The following is a 23,087-nucleotide window of genomic DNA, read 5'->3' as shown; positions in this document are numbered from 1 at the left end:
CTTCATATATTTTTAAAATATTGGAACAAATTTTGAGGAACATTAGCTTGTCACTGCGAAAAATGTGCTTTGTCTTCTAAATAGCATGCCAAACTGGGGTCATGGCATTCTCCACTCATCTGGAGAATCCCATGGACAGAAGAGCTTGGCCCGCTGCAGTCCATAGGATCACAAAGAGTTGGACATGACTGAAGTGACTTGGCATGCATGCTTGCAGGGGCTCTGTTTCAGCAGAGATCGTGCGACAGGGCTTGTGAAAGTGCTAGTCACTCAATTGTGTTCGACTCCTTACGATCCCATGGATTGTAGCTTGCCAGGCTCCTCTCTCCATAGAATTCCCCAGGCCAGACTACTGCAGTGGGTTGATATCCCCTTCTCCAGGGGATCTTCCCAACCCAGGGATTGAACCCAGGTCTCCTGCATTACAGGCAGATTCTCTATCTTCTGATCCACCAGGGAAACCCAACAGTGGCTTAAACAAGATAGTTTGTTTCTGTCTCATATAGAAGTCTGGGTTGAATGTGATTTGGGGAGTAGAAGCCAAGCATCTCTACTCTTAGGTGACTTTTCATCACTCTAGCATGCTTTACCAGGAGTCCTTAACCTTGTCTATATATTAGATTTATCTGGGGAGCTTAAAAAAAAAGAAAAAAAAAGAAGACTCCTGGGCCTGGCCCTATTGCAGTTGATAATTTAATCTATGAGAATAAATACGAACCACAGACCAGAATTGGAATCTGTGCTCAGAACTTAACCATAAGAACTTGCCTGGCCGCAAAGGAGGCTGGGAGAGGTCATCCAGCTGCAGCCAAGGGTGCAGTGAAAGCCTGGCTGGTTCTATTACTGAAAAGAGGGTACATAGTAGGAGATAATCAGTTAAATTAGAGTTTGAGACACTCGATAATGACTTTTGATCAATTGGTAGAGAAGAAAAGATATTGATGGAGTGTGAGGCTAATGAAACAGTGAAGTTGAAGTCACTCAGTCGTGTTCGACTCTTTGCGACCCCATGGACGATAGCCTACCAGGCTCCTCCATCCATGGGATTTTCCAGGCAAGAGTACTAGAATGGGTTGCCATTTCATTCTCCAAAGGATCTTCTGACCCAGTGATCGAACCCAGGTCTCCCGCATTGTAGGCAGATGCTTTACCCTCTAAGCCACCAAGGGAGGCTGATGAACATAAGTAAATTGGGACAGTGCTATACTGAGTACCTCTAGGAGACATAGGCTGGAGTCTTCTAAGAGTCAGGCAGGTGAAATGGGCCATGTCTTCCCTAGACTAGAAGGGCTGCTTTGAAGGGACCAGTTGTTGACTAGTTCAGGAAAGTGAACAAGGTTTTATAGATGCACATAGGAAGTGCACCTTTATTGAAATGCCAGCCAAATTTAACATGTCTTTAAATTGGATACAGATTAAGAGTCACTTACTTAGAAATTCTGACCCCAGTTTTATGGCATGCTATTTAGAAGACAAAGCACATTTTTCGCAGTGACAAGCTAATGTTCCTCAAAATTTGTTCCAATATTTTAAAAATATATGAAGAAAAATTTGCTAAAAATGACAACAGTAAAATGTATTACCTTTTGGCCATTTTAGTAGAACTGTAATGCTTTTGTATTCCTAACCACAAACTGTGGAAAATTCTGAAAGAGATGGGAATATCAGACTACCTGATCTGACTCTTGAGAAATCTGTATGCAGGTCAAGAAGCAACAGTTAGAACTGGACGTGGAATAACAGACTGGTTCCAAATTGGGAAAGGAATACATCAAGGCTGTATATTGCCACCCTGCTTATTTAACTTATATGTAGAGTACATCATGAGAAATGCTGGGCTGGAAGAAGCACAAGCTGGAATCAAGATTGCTGGGAGAAATATCAATAACCTCAGATATGCAGATGACACCACCCATATGGCAGAAAGTGAAGAAGAACTAAAGAGCCTCTTGATGAAAGTGGAAGAGGAGAGTGAAAATGTTGGCTTAAAGCTCAGCATTCAGAAAACTAAGATCATGGCATCTGGTCCCATCACTTCATGGCAAATAGATGGGAAACAGTGGAAACAGTGGCTGACTTTTATTTTTTTTGGCTCCAAAGTCAGTGTGGATGGTGACTGCAGTCATGAAATTAAAGGATGCTTACTCCTTGGAAGGAAAGTTATACCAACCTAGACAGCATATTAAAAAGCAGAGACATTACTTTGCCAACAGAGGTCCGTCTAGTCAAGGCTATGGTTTTTCCAGTGGTCATGTATGGATGTGAGAGTCGGACTATAAAGAAAGCTGAGCGCCGAAGAACTGATGCTTTTGAACTGTGGTGTTGGAGAAGACTCTTGAGAATCCCTTGGACTGCAAGGAGATCAAGCCAATCAATCCTAAAGGAAATTAGTCCTGAATATTCACTGGAAGGACTGAGGCTGAAGCTGAAGCTCCAATACTTGGGCCACCTGGTGTGAAGAAACGACCCTGATGCTGGGAAAGATTGAAGGCAGGAGAAGGGGATGACAGAGAATGAAATGGCTGGATGGCATCACCGACTCAATGGACATGAGTTTGAGTAAGCTACGGGAGTTGGTGATGGACAGGAAAGGCTGGCATGCTGCAGTCCATGAGGTTGCAAAGAGTCGGACATGACTGAGAAACTGAACTAAACAATGCACTCATTGTGTGAAAGTTCTGTAGAGATGTCCTCTGAATCTGATTAGGATGCTGTCCTGATGCCACCTTGGTTATCTGAAGAGGAACAGAGGCTGTGATGTCTGCATCCCACTCTCATCTTCTGCCTACTGCTGTTTTGTTTGCCTGAAAATGAGAGGTCAAGGAGAACAGTTGAGAATTAGCCCTGAAAGGACACTTGTTTCATCAAAAGTTAACAATTGAGGTGTGATTTTTGAGTGTCATGTTTTGACACTTACCTATCTCTGAAAATGATTAGTTGATATTTCCTATATAACTATTTGGCTACTTCCAAATATTAAAAAAAAATATTTACTGGATCACTATATTTTGTAGACTGGCTTTAAGGTGACTTGAAAATGATTAGTTGATATTTCCTATATAACTATTTGGCTACTTCCAAATATTAAAAAAAAATATTTACTGGATCACTATATTTTGTAGACTGGCTTTAAGGTGACTTAGCAACTGAAAATGATTTAGTTCATTTTATGTTTATTAAGAAATGCATTAAAAATGAGTGATACATTTATGGAGAATTCAGAAATTGCTCTAAATTAGTTAACATTTTTTTCAGACATAATATATTTTGTAATTTGTGAAGAAAAATATAGCTTGATTGTTTCCCAGTAAACCAAAGATTCGTTTGTATTCTCTCAGGTTTGTCAAAGGACAAGAAAGGAAGATGTTGTCATTTGGTTTATTGGATCTTTCATTATTTTCTACAAAGGTCAGGAGACAATAAATGATTTTTTTAGCACTTTACTACATATTCTGAAGGGAGGTCCTCTGTTCCATGTTGGTTTAAAGCTAGTTTCTTCTTTCAGGGTAAATCAAAAGTAGTATTGTCTTTCTTATAATTGCTGATGGGCTGGAAACCGGCAATGGGCAAAAAGGGCAGTGAGATAAGTCACTTACTGGAAAGGAGTTAGAATACAGGATAGGGGCAGGATGGTAGAATGATCAAGTTCGTGATAATCTGTGGGAGAAAGTGGTCATGATGGAAGTAAATTGGTTGACCAGATAGGACTTTGGAGGGAGCTTAACCTATTGTGACTGACTTGTTGGTCTAACCTAATCACCTACATGATCTGAGAGTAAATTCCAAATTTCTTCTGGCAAGAAATAGTGATATTCTTTTTGTCCTATACAAGTAATAAGTTTGCTGATTTTGAATTCTCATGTATAGTCCTCTCGGCACAAAACAAGAACATGACGATTGTTATTCTTTGAATTACTAACCTTATGGACAGTGCCTTTGCTTAAAACAGGACTCAGTAAGTTCTCTTCTTGGTCAGGAGTCCCTTAGGTGCTACTTGTCCGGAAACCTTGATAAATTAGCTTGGATTTTCCAAAGCACTTTTCTTTATGCTTTGTTTCTGTTCACTTAAAAGAACAATTAGTTATAGCTATTTTCATTAAGGAAAGTTTGATGGGCGATTATTCATTTTTCTTATGTATTGTTGCTCATCAGTTTTAATTTTTAGCTTACCTTTTTTTTTTTTCTTTTTTCATTTCAGCTTGTCTTTTCCTTACGAGATACTGGGAAATAATTGATACGATGTTTAAAAAATGTCCCCCACTCTTATCGTTGATGCAAAATGAAATCTTTTATGTTTTTCATGCCTCACATGGAGCAATACTCAGTAATGTATTCACAGTGAGAATGCATTTCAGAATTAATTATTTTTGTCATTCTTCCAGGTATTCCCTCACTATTAAATTATTGCTTTCTTATTCAGTATAAATTTGTTTTCCACTGATTTTGGTGTGACCTTTGTCATCAGTGGATAGTTAAAAATTCCCTTCCAGGAATTCCCTCTGATTATCTATAACATCTTGGTTTGAATAATAGGCTTGCTGCATAACTTGGGGAGGTGGCCCTTTGATATTTGGTTTATTAATTATTTATGGAGTGACTGTGGAAGTGGAGTCGTAGGAGACACAAATTAGTAGAAATACACTGTCCTTGCCTTCATGATCTTATTGTGGAGACACATTGTATGTGGAAGTCTGATTATGTGCCTGAAGAAGTAATATAGGTCATATGTGCTATTTGATTGGTGTGGATGAGCATAACAGAAGAAGTTACAAAGCGCTTAGACTGACCCAGTCTGTTCCTCCTCATCAGAATTTGACTGAGCCATCAGGCAGGGTAAGAGGGGGTGGGATTGACGAGTGGAGTGGTGTCATGTACAAGGGCAGTGTCATAGGAGTTTCCACGCTGAGGTCTGAGGAGAACGTGTTTAAGAATAGAGTGGATCGAATAGGAGGGAACTGAACAGGAAGAAAGACAAACAAGGTTTTATTCATGGAGGTTTCTTGCTTTTGTCTGAACTGTGGATATTAAAATTTGTTGTGCAATCACTCAGTCATGTCCTACTCTTCGCAACTTCATGGACTGCAACATGCCAGGCTTCCCTGTCCTTCACCGTCTCCCGGAGTTTGCTCAGATTCATGTCCATTGAATCAGTGATGCTCTCCAACCATCCTCTGTTGTCCCCTTTTCCTCCTACCTTCAATCTTTCCCAGCATCAGGGTTTTTTCCAACGAGTCAGTTCTTCACATCAGGTGGCCAAAGTATCAGAGCTTCAGCTTCAGCATCAATCCTTCCAATGAATATTCAGGATTGACTTCCTTTAGGGTTGACTGGTTTGATATTTAAATATTTAAATAAATCATTTCAAAATTCCACTCAGGAGAGTGAACTTGTTATTGGACATAAAGCAGTAGTTTGGCAACTGCAATTAAGCATATTACTTGAAGAATACAGGACAGTCTTTCAAAAGAATGTAATGTTTTCATTCCTGGGGAAATAGGAAGGGAGAAAATACCTTGAATTGGAACTGAAATACATGAAAATGTATTTTAATGTTCCCATTTTAATAAACATAGAAAATATGATTAATATGAAGTAAGAACTAAAGTGAACATAGTAATTTTACTTATTTCATATGCTGTAATCTGTTTAATTTTTCCACATTTTATTTCCTTCTAATCATTTGAATTCATAATCTTGGCAACACCTTACAATTTAAAAAATACCTTGGAAATGTGATCAAGTCTGAATATCTGCTTTTCCTTAATGGTACCATTTGATTTCATATCCACTGGACCTTAGTTTAGATTCTGTGAGATCTACCTTACATGTTTTATAAACTTGAGCAGTCAAGTATAGAACAGGAGGGAGGTTGAAGCTCTGGAATTTGTTCATCATGTATTTAGTAAGTTATTACTGTCCCTTACGAGGGCATCCCAATGAGAATGCCAAATAAAACAGCAGAAATCCAAAGAAATGCCTGTGTGGTCAGCTCTGTAACTGGTGGGAGGTGACAGTAAGTATTTCAAGGACAATTCTGACATGATCCCCACCAGTGTCACATAGCCAGAGGCATCTGGGAAGTGACCATAGCTGACATACCGTGTTGGCACTGCAGAAGTCAGAGATGGACTAGCTCAGTTGGAAGAAAAATGTCATGCTGACTAGGAGACTAAGAAGCCACATGCGGCAGTGGCAGCTTGCGTTATTAGCTTTAACTAGCAGACAGATTGAGTCCAGTGAGCGCTGCAGGCCTCCCATCAGTTGCTCTGCCGTATTTGTGTACACAGGAAGCTCTTTACTGTCAGAAGTAGCCTTACTCAGTGAAAAGGGAGAGATGTTTATGTTCCGTCTTGTGCTCTGGTTGGACAGTGACAGGTAAAGAATGTACCTTGTGTTATGAAGAATAATGCAGTTTTAATGTGAATTTGACCTTGAAGGTACAGGATTGCTGAGCCATCGCTAATAACATCACTTACAGTGTGTTCCCTGTTCAGCCGAGGGTTCACCCTCCTTCATCCCTGATGTCACGCACTTTCAAGATGGCAGCCCAGGAGTTGCAGTCTGTTTTAGGGCAATGGAATCAAAGGCCTATGGACTGTGGAAATACAATCATGGATATACCCTTTGCTTTTGCTTCTTCAACACCTTGGCTGCTGAGGACCCCTGGAGAAAAATCCTCAAACTGAGTGTTTTTATTTGGCTTGCCCCTTCTATGAGCCTTCAGTGGTGACTCTAAAACCTCACTGCCCTCATTGGGCTCCAACCCCAACCCTGGCCTCTCAACTCTTAGCTGATGATCATCCTAAGCTACCTTTTAAGGAAAAAAAAAAAACCAAAAACAGAGCTTGAGGCTTGAATAAACATCTTCAGTTTTTAATCTTACTGTCTAAAAAATTAATTTCTGCCCTCAAGACTTAGAATTGCTTCTCCTGCCCAGGCTAATTCTCCGTTTTACACTTTCAATCTCCTGTCCTTCCTTCTATCTGCAGAACATTAACATCACAGGCCCCTTCTCTCTCCCGTCTTTAACCTCTACTCTACAGACTTGTCTGAGCTCTGCATTTTAAAACCAAGAAAACAGACAGCCTCCCATGTTTCCTCCTAGCATTCTTTTCTCTGCAATGTCCTAATCTTTTCCCTTTCTCATTTCTCAGAGAAGTTGCCTAAATGAGTTGTTTAAAAGACAACATGAGGACCTCACTTCACCTCCTCATTCTGCAGTTCAGGTCTGCCCTTATAATTCACTGAAGCTCTTTGACAATTTGGAAGTTCACCAAGGACTAGAATAAGAGGAAATACTGCATGGAAAATTAGAAGATATTTAGGCAGGATGGAAGATTGTCACAGCTGATAGGCCCCAAATTTTGAGGTGTGTGAGGTACTTAGTATTAAGTGTTTACTGAGGTACTTCTGTTCAGTACCTCTTTGGGACACCATGGACTGCAGCACACCAGGCTGCCCTGTCCATCACCAGCTCCTGGAGCTTAGTCAAACTCATGTCCATTGAGTCGGTGATGCCATCCAACCTCCTCATCCTCTGTCGTCCCCTTCTCCTCCCACTTTCAATCTTTCCCAGCATCAGGGTCTTTTACAATGAGTCAGTTCTTCACACCTGATGGTGAAAGTATTGGAGTTTCCATTTCAGCGCCAGTCCTTCCAATATTCAGGACTGATTTTCTTTAGGATGGACTGGTTGGAGAGAGTTCAAGGGACTCTCAAGAGTCTTCTCCAACACCACAGTTCAAAAGCATCAATTCTTCTGTGCTCAGCTTACTTTATAGTCCAACTCTCACATCCATACTTGACTACTGGAAAAACCATAGCTTTGACTAGATGGACCTTTGTTGGCAAAGTAATGTCTCTGCTTTTTAATATGCTGCCTAGGTTGGTCATAACTTTTCGTCCAAGGAGCGTCTTTTAATTTCATGGCTGCAGTCAGCATCTGCAGCAATTTTGGAACCCCCAAAAATAAAGCCTGTCACTGTTTCCATTGTTTCCCCATCTATTTGCCATGAAGTCGTGGGACCAGATGCCATGATCTTAGTTTTCTGAATGTTGAGTTTTACGCCAGCTTTTTCACAGTCCTCTTTCACTTTCATCAAGAGTCTCATAGTTCTTCTTCACTTTTGGCCATAAGTGTGGTGTCATCTGCAAAACTGAGGTTATTGATATTTCTTCCAGGAATCCTCACTCCAGCTTGTGCTTCATCCAGTCCAACATTTCTCATGATGTACTCTGCATATAAGTTAAATAAGCAGGGTTACAATATACAGCGTACATGTACTCCTTTCCTGATTTGGGACCAGTCTGTTGTTCCACGTCCAGTTCTAACTGTTGCTGTTTGACCTGCGTACAGATTTCTCAAGAGGCAGGTCAGGTGGTCTGGTATTCCTGTCTCTTTCAGAATTTTCCACAGTTTGTTGTGATCCACACAGTCAAAGGCTTTGACATAGTCAATAAAGCAGAAGTAGATGTTTTTCTGGAACTCTCTTGCTTTTTTGATGATCCAACGGATGTTGGCTATTTGCTCTCTGGTTCCTCTGCCTTTTTAAAATCCAGCTTGAACATCTGGAAGTTCACTGAGGTACTTACTGTTAAGTATTTTCTATTGTCCTTGCTGTTGGTTTGTTTTTAGTTTTTGGTGTGTGTATGTGTGTTCCACTTGAATGACTGCACCTAAGCATTCACTGAGAACCTAGATTAGGCTTTTAATGAACTTCCAATCTTAAGGAATACTTTAAACTCAATAAACTAAAAATAGTGTTACCCAGAATTCCTGAGTCAGTAACATAGAAAACTACATATGAATGATTTGGCTTCTAAACAAAGGTCAAATATTTTCAGTCATGGTTTTCCTATAATTTTATCATAACAAATATGTGAATTATCTGTGGGATATCTTTATTCATTTATATGTGGGTTGTTCTCAACCTAGTTCCAGAAAGTTCTCCCATAAGTGACTCTAGTACAACTTTACCAGAATAATGATCAAGGAGAAGGAAATTCCAAAGGGTTTGAGAAAGATAAGAGCTTCAAGATAGCAAATCCTGAGCAGTGATTTAAGATGCTAGAGGAAAACCTACACTGTGTTCGTGTGGAGTACAAATCGCAGGGGTTTGCTTTAACAGAGTAAAAGATGTTGAGACTGAGGCAGGAAATGTATGCAGCTTAATTAAGAAATTTAGCTGTTAAATAAAGATGTTGAATGTTGTTTGGAATGAGGTTGGTCCTGTAAAGAATTTGTTGCATAGGACGTTATTTATATTCTACAACTTGCAAAGCATATTCACTTGCATTTTTTCCTTTTCTCCTCCAGAAGATCCTGTTAGGTGAGACAGTAAAATTGTTACTGCTATCCAGTTTTATAGATGAGAAAATGATTTTAAAGTATGAGTTGCTTAGACCACCAAAGTAGAGAACAGCTAAGCTGGGATTTGAATGGAGGTTATCCTAATCCATTCCTGTAAGCTTTCTACTTTTATGAGTCATCTTCCCTTTTAATACTACTGGATAACAAAGGCAGAAAGAAAGGAACTTTTAAAGATAATGATAGACAAGATGTTGAGAAAAGAAGGGCTGATTGTGATGACAGTCTCTCAGTAGTTGGAAAGAGTTCTAGAATGTGGTGGGTGGGAGCTTCCCTTATCCTTAAAGAGGAAGAAAGATACTCATTCTTTTTAAGGGTTGACAGGTTTAATAGAAGGTCTGGGACTTAAAGTGTGTTAAGAGTCTTGGCCGGTATGAGATGAGGGCCTTATTCCCTGTAGTCCTAGGTGAGGCCTGAGACAAAGCCTTTGATGAACATTTGCTGGTGATGATGCAACATAACCCAATTGGCTGAAAGTTTCAACTGGGTCTTAGGTAGTCATGCAACTGTGTATTCGTGACTGCTATTTGCCAGTTTTCATGGATCATTGAAATGTAAGAACTGAGCACTTAGCTTTTAGGTTGGCAGGTTTTTATCCACACTGATCCCAATGTTTCTTTCAGAACCAACTCTTGCAGCATAAAGAACTTAGAGATTTGTAGACTCTCCTCATGTTCCTTGGATTCTTTCCTACCTCTTCAGTGAGAGGAGGCCAATTGTGCTCCTGGGAACATTCATTGGCTCATCCCCCAGGCTCTTGTTTCCATAAAGCTAAAACTCTTGTTGTGACAAACCTACAAATAATTGTCTGTGTCACAGCTGCTTAAGATGTGATTTTTATGGCATCATCTTGAAATGTGATACCTAGCAGGCATCTCCTATGTCTCAAAATGTTAACGTTAATATTTATTGCAACCTTGTTTTCTTCAATTATCTTCTTCAGGTATTATTAAATTATGAGCCTCTAGAAGGGGAAAAATGCATCATTTTATCATGTAACAAAGTACTGTTTAGGCATTTGGTAAATGCTTTGGCCTCAAATTTAAAAATCACTGTTACTTGACTTACTATTTTTATAATCCAATAAGGACCTGCCTTCTTCATTACATACTTGCTGTGGACAATTTTACTCCTTTGGCCAACGATTTTTAGTTTTTTGTGTAGCATTATTTTCTACTCCAAATGAATATTTGAAAGATCAAATTAGTGATTAGATGGTTCTGACTATTGTGACCATTGATTCCTCCTCATTTTATTTCTTCTTTTTTATATAAATCATTATTCTCTTCATTTTCCAGTTACAGGCCACTTAAAATATGTGCATGTATATATAGTTATACACACAAATACATATACACACACACTGACACCCAGGTATGTGTATATATTAAGATATATATATATACACACACACACACATATCTGTATCTTTATAAATGATGGTTATGTCTTAGGGTTTTTTTTTTCCATTTATTTTTATTAGTTGGAGGCTAATTACTTTACAATATTGTAGTGGTTTTTGTCATACATTGACATGAATCAGCCATGGATTTACATGTGTTCCCCATCCTGATCCCCGCTCCCACCTCCCTCTCCACCCGATTCCTCTGGGTCTTCCCAGTGCACCAGGCCTGAGCACTTGTCTCATGCATCCAGCCTGGGCTGGTGATCTGTTTCACTATAGATAATATACATGCTGTTCTTTCGAAACATCCCACCCTCGCCTTCTCCCACAGAGTCCAAAGTCTGTTCTGTACATCTATGTGTCTTTTTCTGTTTTGCATATAGGGTTATCATTACCATCTTTCTAAATTCCATATATATGTGTTAGTATGCTGTAATGTTCTTTATCTTTCTGGCTTACTTCACTCTGCATAATGGGCTCCAGTTTCATCCATCTCATTAGAACTGATTCAAATGAATTCTTTTTAACGGCTGAGTAATATTCCATGGTGTATATGTACCACAGCTTCCTTATCCATTCGTCTGCTGATGGGCCTCTAGGTTGCTTCCATGTCCTGGCTATTATAAACAGTGCTGCGATGAACATTGGGGTGCACGTGTCTCTTTCAGATCTGGTTTCCTTGTTGTGTATGCCCAGAAGTGGTATTGCTGGAGCATATGGCAGTTCTATTTCCAGTTTTTTAAGAAATCTCCACACTGTTCTCCATAGCGGCTGTACTAGTTTGCATTCCCACCAACAGTGTAAGAGGGTTCCCTTTTCTCCAGCATTTATTGCTTGTAGACTTTTGTATAGCAGCCATCCCGACTGGCGTGTAATGGTACCTCATTGTGGTTTTTGATTTGCATTTCTCTAATAATGAGTGAGGTTGAGCATCTTTTCATGTGTTTGTTAGCCATCTGTATGTCTTCTTTGGAGAAATGTCTGTTTAGATCTTTGGCCCATTTTTTGATTGGGTCATTTATTTTTCTGGAATTGAGCTTCAGGAGTTGCTTGTATATTTTTGAGATTAATCATTTGTCTGTTGCTTTGTTTGCTATTATTTTCTCCCAATCTGAGGGCTGTCTTTTCACCTTACTTATAGTTTCCTTTGTTGTGCAAAAGCTTTTACGTTTCATTAGGTCCCATTTGTTTATTTTTGCTTTTATTTCCAATATTCTGGGAGGTGGGTCATAGAGGATCCTGCTGTGATTTATGTCGGAGAGTGTTTTGCCTATGTTCTCCTCTAGGAGTTTTATAGTTTCTGGTCTTACATTTAGATCTTTAATCCATTTTGAGTTTATTTTTGTGTGTGGTGTTACAAAGTATTCTAGTTTCATTCTTCTACAAGTGGTTGACCAGTTTTCCCAGCACCACTTGTTAAAGAGGTTGTCTTTTTTCCATTGTATATCCTTGACTCCTTTGTCGAAGATAAGGTGTCCATAGGTTTGTGGATTTATCTCTGGGCTTTCTATTCTCTTCCATTGATCTATATTTCTGTCCTTGTGCCAGTATCATACTGTCTTGATGACTGTGGCTTAGTAGTATAGTCTGAAGTCAGGCAGGTTGAGTCCTCCAGTTCCATTCTTCTTTCTCAAGATTACTTTGGCTATTTGAGTTTTTTTGTATTTCCATACAAATTGTGAAATTATTTGTTTTAGTTCTGTGAAAAATACTGTTGGTAGCTTGATAGAGATTGCATTGAATCTATAGATTGCTTTGGGTAGTATAGCCATTTTGACAATATTCTTCCAATCCATGAACAGGGTATATTTCTCCATCTGTTTTTGTCCTCTTTGATTTCTTTCATCAGTGTTTTATAGTTTTCTATGTATAGGTCTTTTGTTTCTTTAGGTAGATATACTCCTAAGTGTTTTATTCTTTTTGTTGCAATGGTGAATGGTATTGTTTCCTTAATTTCTCTTTCTGTTTTCTCATTGTTAGTGTATAGGAATGCAAGGGATTTCTGTGTGTTTATTTTATATCCTGCAACTTTACTATATTCATTGATTAGCTCTAGTAATTTTCTGGTAGAGTCTTTAGGGCTTTCTATGTAGAGGATCATGTCATCTGCAAATAGCGAGAGTTTCACTTCTTCTTTTCCTATCTGGATTCCTTTTACTTCTTTTTTCTGCTCTGATTGCTGTGGCCAAAACTTCCAACACTATGTTGAATAGTAGTGGTGAGAGTGGGCACCCTTGTCTTGTTCCTGATTTCAGGGGAACTTTCAATTTTTCAGGGAATGCTTTCAATTTTTCACCATTGAGGGTGATGCTTGCTGTGGGTTTGTCATATATAGCTTTTATTATGTTGAGGTATGTTCCTTCTATTCCTGCTTTCTGGAGAGTTTTAATCATAAATGAGTGTTGAATTTTGTCAAAGGCTTTCTCTGCATCTATTGAGATAATCATATGGTTTTTATCTTTCAATTTGTTAATGTGGTGTATTACATTGATTGATTTGTGGATATTAAAGAATCCTTGCATTCCTGGGATAAAGCCCACTTGGTCATGGTGTATGATTTTTTTAATATGTTGTTGGATTCTGTTTGCTAGAATTTTGTGAAGGATTTTTGCATCTATGTTCATCAGTGATATTGGCCTGTAGTTTTCTTTTTTTGTGGCATCTTTGTCTGGTTTTGGAATTAGGGTGATGGTGGCCTCATAGAATAAGTTAGAAAGTTTACCTTCTGCAATTTTCTGGAAGAGTTTGAGTAAGATAGGTGTTAGCTCTTCTCTAAATTTTTGGTAGAATTCAGCTGTGAAGCCATCTGGTCCTGGGCTTTTGTTTCCTGGGAGATTTCTGATTACACTTTTGATTTCCTTGCTTGTGATGGGTCTGTTAAGATCTTCTATTTCTTTCTGGTTCAGGTTTGTAAAGTTATACTTTTCTAAGAATTTGTCCATTTCTTCCAAGTTGTCCATTTTATTGGCATAGAGCTGCTGGTAGTAGTCTCTTATGATCCTTTGTATTTCGGTGTTGTCTGTTGTGATGTCTCCATTTTCATTTCTAATTTTTTTAATTTGGTTCCTCTCTGTTTCTTAATGAGTCTTGCTAATGGTTTGTCAATTTTGTTTATTTTTTCAAAAAACCAGCTTTTAGCTTTTTTGATTTTTGCTATGGTCTCTTTAGTTTCTTTTGCATTTATTTCTGCCCTAATTTTTAAGATTTCTTTCCTTCTACTAACCCTGGGGTTCTTCATTTCTTCCTTCTCTAATTGCTTTAGGTGTAGAGTTAGGTTATTTATTTGGGTTTTTTCTTGTTTCTTGAAGTAAGCCTGTAATGCTATGAACCTTCCCCTAAGCACTGCTTTTACAGTGTCCCATAGGTTTTGGGTTGTTGTGTTTTCATTTTCATTCATTTCTGTGCATATTTTGATTTCTTTTTTGATTTTTTATATGATTTGTTGGTTATTCAGAAGCATGTTATTTAGCCTTCATATGTTTGAATTTTTAATAATTTTTTTCCTGTAATTGAGATCTAATCTTACTGCACTGTGGTCAGAAAAGATGACTGGAATGATTTCAATTTTTTTGAATTTACCAAGGGTAGATTTATGACCCAGGATGTGATCTATTCTGGAGAAGGTTCCGTGTGCACTTGAGAAAAAAGTGAAGTTGATTGTTTTGGGGTGAAATGTCCTATAGATATCAATTAGGTCTAGCTGGTCCATTGTGTCATTTAAAGTTTGTGTTTCCTTGTTAATTTTCTGTTTAGTTGATCTATCCATAGTTGTGAGTGGGGTATTAAAGTCTCCCACTATTATTGTGTTACTATTAATTTCCTCTTTCATACTCGTTAGCATTTGCCTTACATATTGCGGTGCTCCTATGTTGGGTGCATATATATTTATAATTGTTATATCTTCTTCTTGAATTGATCCTTTGATCATTATGTAGTGTCCTTCTTTGTCTCTTTTCACAGCTTTTATTTTAAAGTCTATTTTATCTGATATGAGTATTGCGACTCCTGCCTTCTTTTGATCTCCATTTGTGTGAGATATTTTTTTCCAGCCCTTCACTTTTAGTCTGTTTGTGTCCCTTGTTTTGAGGTGGGTCTCTTGTAGACAGCATACATAGGGGTCTTGTTTTCGTATCCATTCAGCCAGTCTTTGTCTTTTAGTTGGGGCATTCAACCCATTTACATTTAAGGTAATTATTGATAGGTGTGGTCCCGTTGCCATTTACTTTGTTGTTTTGGGTTCGCATTTATACAACCTTTCTGTGTTTCCTGTCTAGAGAAGATCCTTTAGCATTTGTTGAAGAGCTGGTTTGGTGGTGCTGAATTCTCTCAGCTTTTGCTTGTCTTTAAAGCTTTTGAATTCTCCTTCATATCTGAATGAGATCCTTGCTGGGTACAGTAATCTAGGTTGTAGGTTATTCTGTTTCATTACTTGAAGTATGTCCTGCCATTCCCTTCTGGCCTGGAGGGTTTCTATTGATAGATCAGCTGTTATCCTTCTGGGAATCCCTTTGTGTGTTATTTGTTGTTTCTCCCTTGCTGCTTTTAATATTTGTTCTTTGTGTTTGATCTTTGTTAATTTGATTAATATGTGTCTTGGGGTGTTTCACCTTGGGTTTATCCTGTTTGGGACTCTCTGGGTTTCTTGGACTTGGGTGGCTATTTCCTTCCCCATTTTAGGGAAGTTTTCAGCTATTATCTCCTCGAGTATCTTCTCATGGCCTTTCTTTTTGTCTTCTTCTTCTGGGACTCCTATGATTCGAATGTTGGGGCGTTTCACATTGTCCCAGAGGTCCCTGAAGTTGTCCTCATTTCTTTTGATTCTTTTTTCCTCTCTGCTTCATTTATTTCCTCCATTTTATCTTCTACCTCACTTATCCTATCTTCTGCCTCCATTATTCTACTCTTGGTTCCCTCCAGAGTGTTTTTGATCTCATTTATTGCATTATTTATTTTTTTATTTTTATTTTTTTTTGCTGTTAACAATTTTTGCTTTAATATATGAATTACATTAATACCTCACATTACATATATGAAGCCAAATTACACTAACTTAGTTGTTTACAACCTCAACTCTTACTCCCAGTACACATTCCAATAAATTTATTCTGTAAAAACAATACATTTTTTTGTTTTTGATTTTTTTTTTACAGTAAACTTTTCAACTACAAACCTCGAATACGCGAAAGATGTTCCAAGGACAAGCATAACAGGATTGATAAAACCGAAACTAACTAAATGTGTTCTCACAATATAAGTTGGCATAAAAATAAATAAAATTTTCTATTATCACAATTGCAACAATAATGTACACATAATAATGGTTTGTGGTTGAGTATTAACTATTCTAATTCTAGTTCCAAAAGAAAACAATAGATCGTTTAAAAGTCTATATTTAAAAGTCAATGCTTTGTCTTACTTCCCATAGGGCTACTGCTGAGTCCAGCTTTAAAATGTAAAGTATCCAGCTTGAGTGTTTAGCTCAAATTGTATTAGCATTGGGAGAAAATAAATCATTGCCTTTATCTTGGAGTAACACAAAAGACTCACTTAACTTCACATATAGAAACTGAGTGTGTGTACATAACAATATGAGTTTTGAGAAGTATAAGTTGTCCACTAGCTATTTCTAATACGGAATAGGTATTTTACAGTATGATTCAACTTTACACATGGCCTCAAAACTGAAGGACAATTTTAAGTTCACCTTCAATATGCCAACATTATGTATCTAGGAATTGGTTCCTGGGTTCTGTCACAGAGAAGAAATCCCTTAAGCATTATGTTGAGTGGTCCTTTTAAAAAAATGCTAATTTATATTTAACTGAGTGTTTGGTGATGGTGAAGTAAAAGGCAGAAGAGTGATGAACATAACTGCCTTGATAAAGGATCCTAGACTTGTATGAGCTTGTGCAAAAATCTTGATAATCCTTCGTGGTTAAGGGCAACTTCATGCAACCAAATAACATGAAATTAAGTCAATAACCTTAAAAAAGGCTAAAATGTCTTTTTTTCCCCCAAACACATCAGAGAGGAATGTGAATAATGTACATACAAACTGGGGTTCTGGCAATGACAACAAGGACTATGTGTTGGTTCATATCAAATCCGAGAATATTGGACAACCAAACGTATAACCTTCTTGTGGTTTTCTTAGTATGCAGCATTCATTATGATAGTTAGGTCCCTTCACTGGTTTTTTGCAAGTCTGAAGTTGTGTTTCTTGTGTCATTGCTGGCATCTCCACCCTCAGAGCTGCTTTTATTTTCTTCTTCTTTGCAGTCCTTTTCATCTTCGTCTCCTGGAGATTTCCGGGACTGTTTAGAGGATTTCTTTGAAGTGTATGACTTTTTCCGCTTTGAGCCTGCTTTTTCACTCTTTCTTTTGCCTTTTCCATCTTCCTCTACTCTGTCGCCTTCTTCCTCACTGCTTGCGTCAGTGGTATTCCCACCTTCTCCCTCGGTTTCTGAAGAGCTCTGTTGCTGAATTGCCTGGTATCCAGTAAACTTTACTCCTGGGTTATTTTCTATTTCCAACAATCCTTCATTAAATCCTTTCCGTTTGTTTGATTTTCCAAACTTGTCTTTGTATTCCTTATAAGGGAAGAGGTCTTTGGGACCTAGAAAAGCAGTTTCATGGGTGCCAAAAGAGAAGATAGGGTACTTATTGGCTGGAGGCTTCACAGCTCCCTCTGGGAGGTCATCGATCCAGGTGGGCCAGTGCGGGGAGCCCTCCATCTTGGCGAGGACCAGGTCACCCGCCTTGTACTCGCGGGGCCGTGGACTCGCCATCCCGGCCGCTCCCCTTCCTGGTCGCCCTTGGGTGCCGCTAAGATGCCGGGAGGCCGCCCCCCCGCGGGCAGACCTCTGGAGCTGGGCAGGCGGGCGGATGAGCAGCTGCTCCGACGAGGGGAAGCGTTGACGCAGCGGCTGAGGCGAGGGGGTGGGCGGGGGGTGCTCAGCAGGCCCTGCAAATCACCGCCCGGCAGCGGGGGAGGGGAGCCCCCCGCCGCTCGGCTCTTGCCAGCGCCGAGGTCCCCCACCCGCATTATTTATTTTTAATTGACTCTTTCTTATTTCTTCTAGGTCCTTATTAAACATTTTTTGCATGTTCTCAATCTTTGTCTCCAGGCTATTTATCTGTAACTCCATTTTGTTTTCAAGATTCTGGATCATTTTTATTATCATTATTCTAAATTCTTTTTCAGGTAGATTCCCTATCTCCTCCTCTTTTGTTTGACTTGGTGGGCATTTTTCATGTTCCTTTACCTGTTGGGTATTTCTCTGCCTTTTCATCTTGTTTAGATTGCTGTGTCTGGAGTAGGCTTTCTGTATTCTGGTGGTCTTTGGTTCCTTTTTAATGTGGAGGTTTCACCTAGTGGGTGGGGTTGGACGATTGGCTTGTCAAGGTTTCCTGCTTAGGGAAGTTTGCGTCAGTGTTCTGGTGCATGGAACTGGATTTCTTCTCTCTGGAGTGCAATGGAGTGCCCAGTAATGAGTTTTGAGATGGGTCTATGTGTTAGGTGTGACTTTGGGCAGCCTGTATGTTGACGCTCAGGGCTATGTTCCTGGATTGCTGGAGAATTTGCCTGGTATGTCTTGCTCTGGAACTTATTGGCTCTTGGGTGGTGGTTGGTTTCAGTGTAGGTATGGAGGCTTTTGGATGGTCTCTTATTAATGTTCCATGTAGTCAGGAGTTTTCTGATGTTCTCAGGTTTTGGGCTTAAGTCTCCTGCCTCTGGATTTCAGTTTTATTCTTCCTGTAGTTTCAAGGCTTCTCCAACTATATAGCACTGATAATAAAACTTCTAGGTTAATGGCGAAAAGATTCTCCCCCATTAGGGACACCCAGAGAGGTTCACAGAGTTACATGAAGAAGAGGAGTGGGAGGAGGGAGATAGAGATGAGCAGGAGGAGAAAAAGGGGGACTCAAGAGGAGAGAGACAGATCTACACAGTTGTCTGTTCCCAAAGTGTTCTCCATAGCCCAGACACCGACAAAGATTCACAGAATTGGATTGGGAAGAGAAGGGGAAAGGAGGAAATGGAGGTGTTCTGAGGTAGAGAACAGAGAGTCAAGACTGGGAGAGAGTAATCAACACACTCCTAAGTAAAAATGGGTAGTGAATATTGGATTCTTAAATGTCCAAAACTGATATCAAATACTGAAAAACAAAGATTAAAAATCTAGAGTAGAGATTAGACTCTTAAAAATACAATATTAAAAACAAAAACACAAAAAAATTTAGAAATATATATGAAGTTCTGTTTAAAAATAGGGCTTCTCCTTTTTTTTTTGCAAGGTTATAGTGAAATGAAAATGAAAATTAAGGAGTAATAGAGGACTTTAAAAGAAAATAAGAGAAAAAAATAAAACGAGAAAAAAAAAATTTTTTCCTAATTAAAAAAAAATTGTAAAAATAAATGAAAATGAAAGTTAAGGAGTAATGGGGGAGTAATAGGGAATTTTAAAAGAAAATAGAAAAAGTAAAAGAAAAGAAAAAAAATTTTTTTAATTAAAAAAAAAGTAAAAATATATCTAGAAATTTCTCTGGAGCTGTTGCAGGCAGTGTGGGTTTGGTTCAGTTTCAGATAGCTCCTCATTCCAGCTTACACTTCTCGATATCTATAGGCCCCTTCCGGTGTAGTCGGTGTTACCTACAGGGATTTTAATCTGTTGCACTGGTCCCTTCTGAAGCGGTTCCCTTTGTTTATTTGGCTTCTGTTTGCTGGTCTCTTCAGTGTCTAGTTTCCACCCTGACACAAGCAGGCAGAGGTGGTCTCTTGTTTAGGTTCGCTGGTTCAGTCGCGCTGCGGGGAGGGAGGGGCACTGCAGACAAATGTCACTGGCCTGTGTGGGGAGGACTGCAGTGTTCCGGCCTTACTGGGTTTGCCCCCGCTCATGGTTGTGTGCTTTCCCTGTCTACACTGCTCAGGCTCCTGGCTGCTCTATATGGAGCGGGCCTTGTGTTGCGTGTGGTTCGTTTTCCGGTTCTCCACAAAAGCGTGGACTCGGTTGGGCCTGCGTTTTGTGTCTTCCCCGCCCGAGCAGCTCAGGCAGCCAGGAGCTTGACGGGTGCACTCTCCCCGGGTGCAGTGTGCCTTTTCCCCTCTGCGGTCCCAGCCTCAGTTTCCGCGGGCGCCAGTCGGGTGCGTGCGCCTTGTGTTTATTCTTGGGAGCTGGCCTCTAGCCGCGACCCTCCCAGCGGATGTTGACCATCCAGAATCTCAGGAAGTCTTTGGTTAGAAACTGGAGGCCTGTTTGCAGTTTGGTAGGGGTGCCGTCTCTGGGGCAAAGTTTGCCCCTTCCCCGCCCCCCACCCCACCTCCGGGCCGGTCCGCCGCTGGCTAGCTCTTCTCTGGAATTGCTCAGTCCCTTTGTTCTGCAAACAGGCTCACAGTGTGCTTGGCCGGTTCATTTTCTCTCTCTCTCTTGCTATCCCACAGTTTAAGTTGCTATCTCATGTTAGCTCCCTCCGATTGCCCTCAGGGCACTCAGGCCCGGTCCTTACCCTGAGCAATGCCACCCGCTTCTCTCCGTTCTGCCTCCACTTGCTGGTGGCGGATGCGGGCGTCTGGGGTACTTTTCTGCTGGGAGTTGCTTTTAGGCGTGTAATCTGTGGGTTTTATTTATTTTTCCTCCCAGTTAGGTTGCTTTCTGAGATTTGAAAACTATCCCCAGACCCGCCCGTGAGAGGGTTTCCTGGTGTTTGGAAACTTCCTCTATTATGACTCCCTTCCTGGGATGGGTCTCCATCCCTAGCTCTTTTGTCTCTCTTTTTATCTTTTATATTTTGTCCTATCTCCTTTCGAAGATGATGAGCTGCTTTTCTGGGCACCTGATGTCTTCTGCTAGTGGTCAGAAGTTGTTTTGTGGAGTTTGCTCAGCGTTCAAATGTTCTTTTGATGAATTTGTAGGGGAGAAAGTGGTCTCCCCGTCCTATTCCTCTGCCATCTTGGCTCCTCGCCCGTGCCTTAGGTTTTAAATGGTTAATTTCTATAGCACAGTTACACTGCTTTGTAAGCAAGTTTTCAGTACCATAGCATTTCATCATATATAGCAAAATGAGCATGTAGTTTTTTTACATACTCAAATTGGTGTTAAAACTGAAGATGAAATCATACTTAGCTTTCTTTCTTAAACTTATGCCCATCCTCCTAAAAGCAATCTTGCAAACAGATGTAGGGAAAAAATAGTGAGAAAGCTGTTGTCTTTCAGAAGAAAAAATTGCATGGTAATATTCTGAAAGGCTCTCATTGGAGAATAAAGGGTATAATCTCTGTATTAAACACAGATGGAATATTTCAGTCTCAGCTGTCATTGAAGAATCTCCACATTAGTTTGGATTGCGCACCTTTGGGGCATGGATAAATGACAGTGATAAAACTACCTCTTTGCTGAGCAGGAGTACACAACATCCCTTTATCTATGCCATCTGGTGATACAGAGGATGGCAAATTCTCTCTGCCATGATTTTTTTTTCTTTCTTTGGGATTTATAGCCTTTTTTTAGCATAGAACGTATTTGACCAAAATCAGTCTTTGCTCAGATTTCAGTGACAGCAGATTGAAAAGAGAAAAAGAATTCTAAGATTAAAAGTGTAGGAAGAGCAGAGAAGTTAGTTTGATGTCCTGTTGGGATATTTTGGAGGGTGGTGGTTGATTGCAAATATGCTGCTTTGTAGGTCTTGACCATAACTCCCTCCCTAGTGGTGGAAAACTGTTTCCAGTTTTGTTTTTGCCTTTTTTTTTTTTTGCTATTGTTTGTAGCATAATAATAAACGATTGATGCTCCGGTACTTACCCAGAGGAGCAGTGAATGGTAGTTATTATGCCTTAGAGCTCTTACTTTATTGTGTATTCTAAAAATTGGCTTACAATGCTCTATCACCACTTACTCAATTTATCTATTTTAAGACCAATCAGAAGATTTATTGGTTGTTGAGTCCTGTAATAACTTGTGTTCCTTTATTGTTTTCCATTGTCTGTGATTAAAATCAAAACAAAGTTAGATTACATTTTACTAACAAAATAACATTCCTTGTATGAATTATGAATTAGTGATAGGAGGTTTATAAATTATTAAGTTTTAATATTTCCCCCCAAATTGGATTTAGATTATGTAAAAGCAATCTATACCCACTTAGCAGTTTTTTTATCAAGACTCACTTAGCAGTATTTTCTTTTTTTTTGTCACAACATGCCAGTGCTACAGAGGACTATTCTCTGGGTGAGTTCAGCAGAGAACCTTACCAGGCAGAATTTTATAAAGTGTTCATCAATAGGATCACCCTAGAATTGACAGAGTCCAGGATACAGTCATGAGAAATGAGAAGGACTCAAATTTAATTAAATAAAACTGGGAGCTCTTTGAGTTCAAGCTGAATAAAATTAAACGATTTAAATTTATGTTAAATATCCAATTATGTGTGGTCTAGCTGAGAGTTACTTCATTTTTGAGTTCTTAGATAATTGCAGCATGGTTAGAACCTGTCCTTACTGGGCTGGTTTTAGAACAGAACTCAGATAAATTGCCTGAACGCTCTGACTCCCTTTTTCGTTCACCAGGGAACTGCTGTTTCATGAGGGGCGCCTAGGTTGAGCAGCACGTTCTCCTTTTCAGTCTTCACTTGCAGCGAGGTGGTCTGTTTTCTTTACGCCTCCTTATTTATCCTAACCATCCTCTTGTGATGTAAAAAATAATTGTATGTGGGTTTTTTCCTTTTGGTATGGTTTTCAAAACGATGAAGCTGTTGCATCTAGAAATGTGTAACATGGTAAGAAGCCGGGCAAGCACTTTTTTTCTTATTGCATGTTCATCAACCTATTGACAGCCACAAGCAGTTGTGCAAAGGAGAGGGACTGAGTTTCAGAAACTGGACCTTGATTCTCAGACAAAGTGGAAAGGGCTAGGAGGGGGAAACAGCACAGTTTCCCAATGGCTGTGGTTTTCTCTGGTCATTTCCAGTGCCCTGATATTCTGGTGCTGGGTAAGAAACCGTTGATAGGAGATCATTAATGTATTACCTCACTCTTAGTCTTAACATTCACAAAAGAAGAAAATAAAAACTTCTTGCTCTCCCACTCCCTCCTTTGGAGACTTCCAAATTTAAGAAATTAGCAGAAGCCTGAAAACCTGGTAATTAGTAAGACTCATGTTTTCTAATTGTAGTGATGCGTCTACCTTAACTGTGGATGTTTGCACTGTGTCTGTGCATATGCTAAGTCGCTTCAGTCATGTCCGACTCTTTGTGACCCCACGTACTGTAGCCCACCAGGTTCCTCTGTCCCTGGGATCCTCCAGGCAAGAATACTGGAGT

The 23,087-nt window shown here is 39.5% G+C and overlaps 2 protein-coding genes across 3 annotated transcripts in view; one reads left to right on the top strand and one right to left on the bottom strand.

Moving 5' to 3' along the window:
- Positions 1 to 23,087, top strand: part of PARD3B (par-3 family cell polarity regulator beta) — a 1,123,128-nt gene that overhangs the window by 205,834 nt on the left and 894,207 nt on the right. The window lies entirely within an intron of this gene.
- LOC122698772 (hepatoma-derived growth factor-related protein 3-like) lies at positions 16,361 to 17,580 on the bottom strand. Its single transcript, XM_043910304.1, has one exon. It carries the CDS (start codon positions 17,558 to 17,560, stop codon positions 16,949 to 16,951), a length of 612 nt encoding a protein of 203 aa, XP_043766239.1. The 5' UTR covers positions 17,561 to 17,580; the 3' UTR covers positions 16,361 to 16,948.

This window comes from Cervus elaphus, chromosome 8 (assembly GCF_910594005.1).
Source record: "Cervus elaphus chromosome 8, mCerEla1.1, whole genome shotgun sequence".
Taxonomy (NCBI): Eukaryota; Metazoa; Chordata; class Mammalia; order Artiodactyla; family Cervidae; genus Cervus; species Cervus elaphus.
This window is presented reverse-complemented; position numbering and strand designations above follow the sequence as displayed.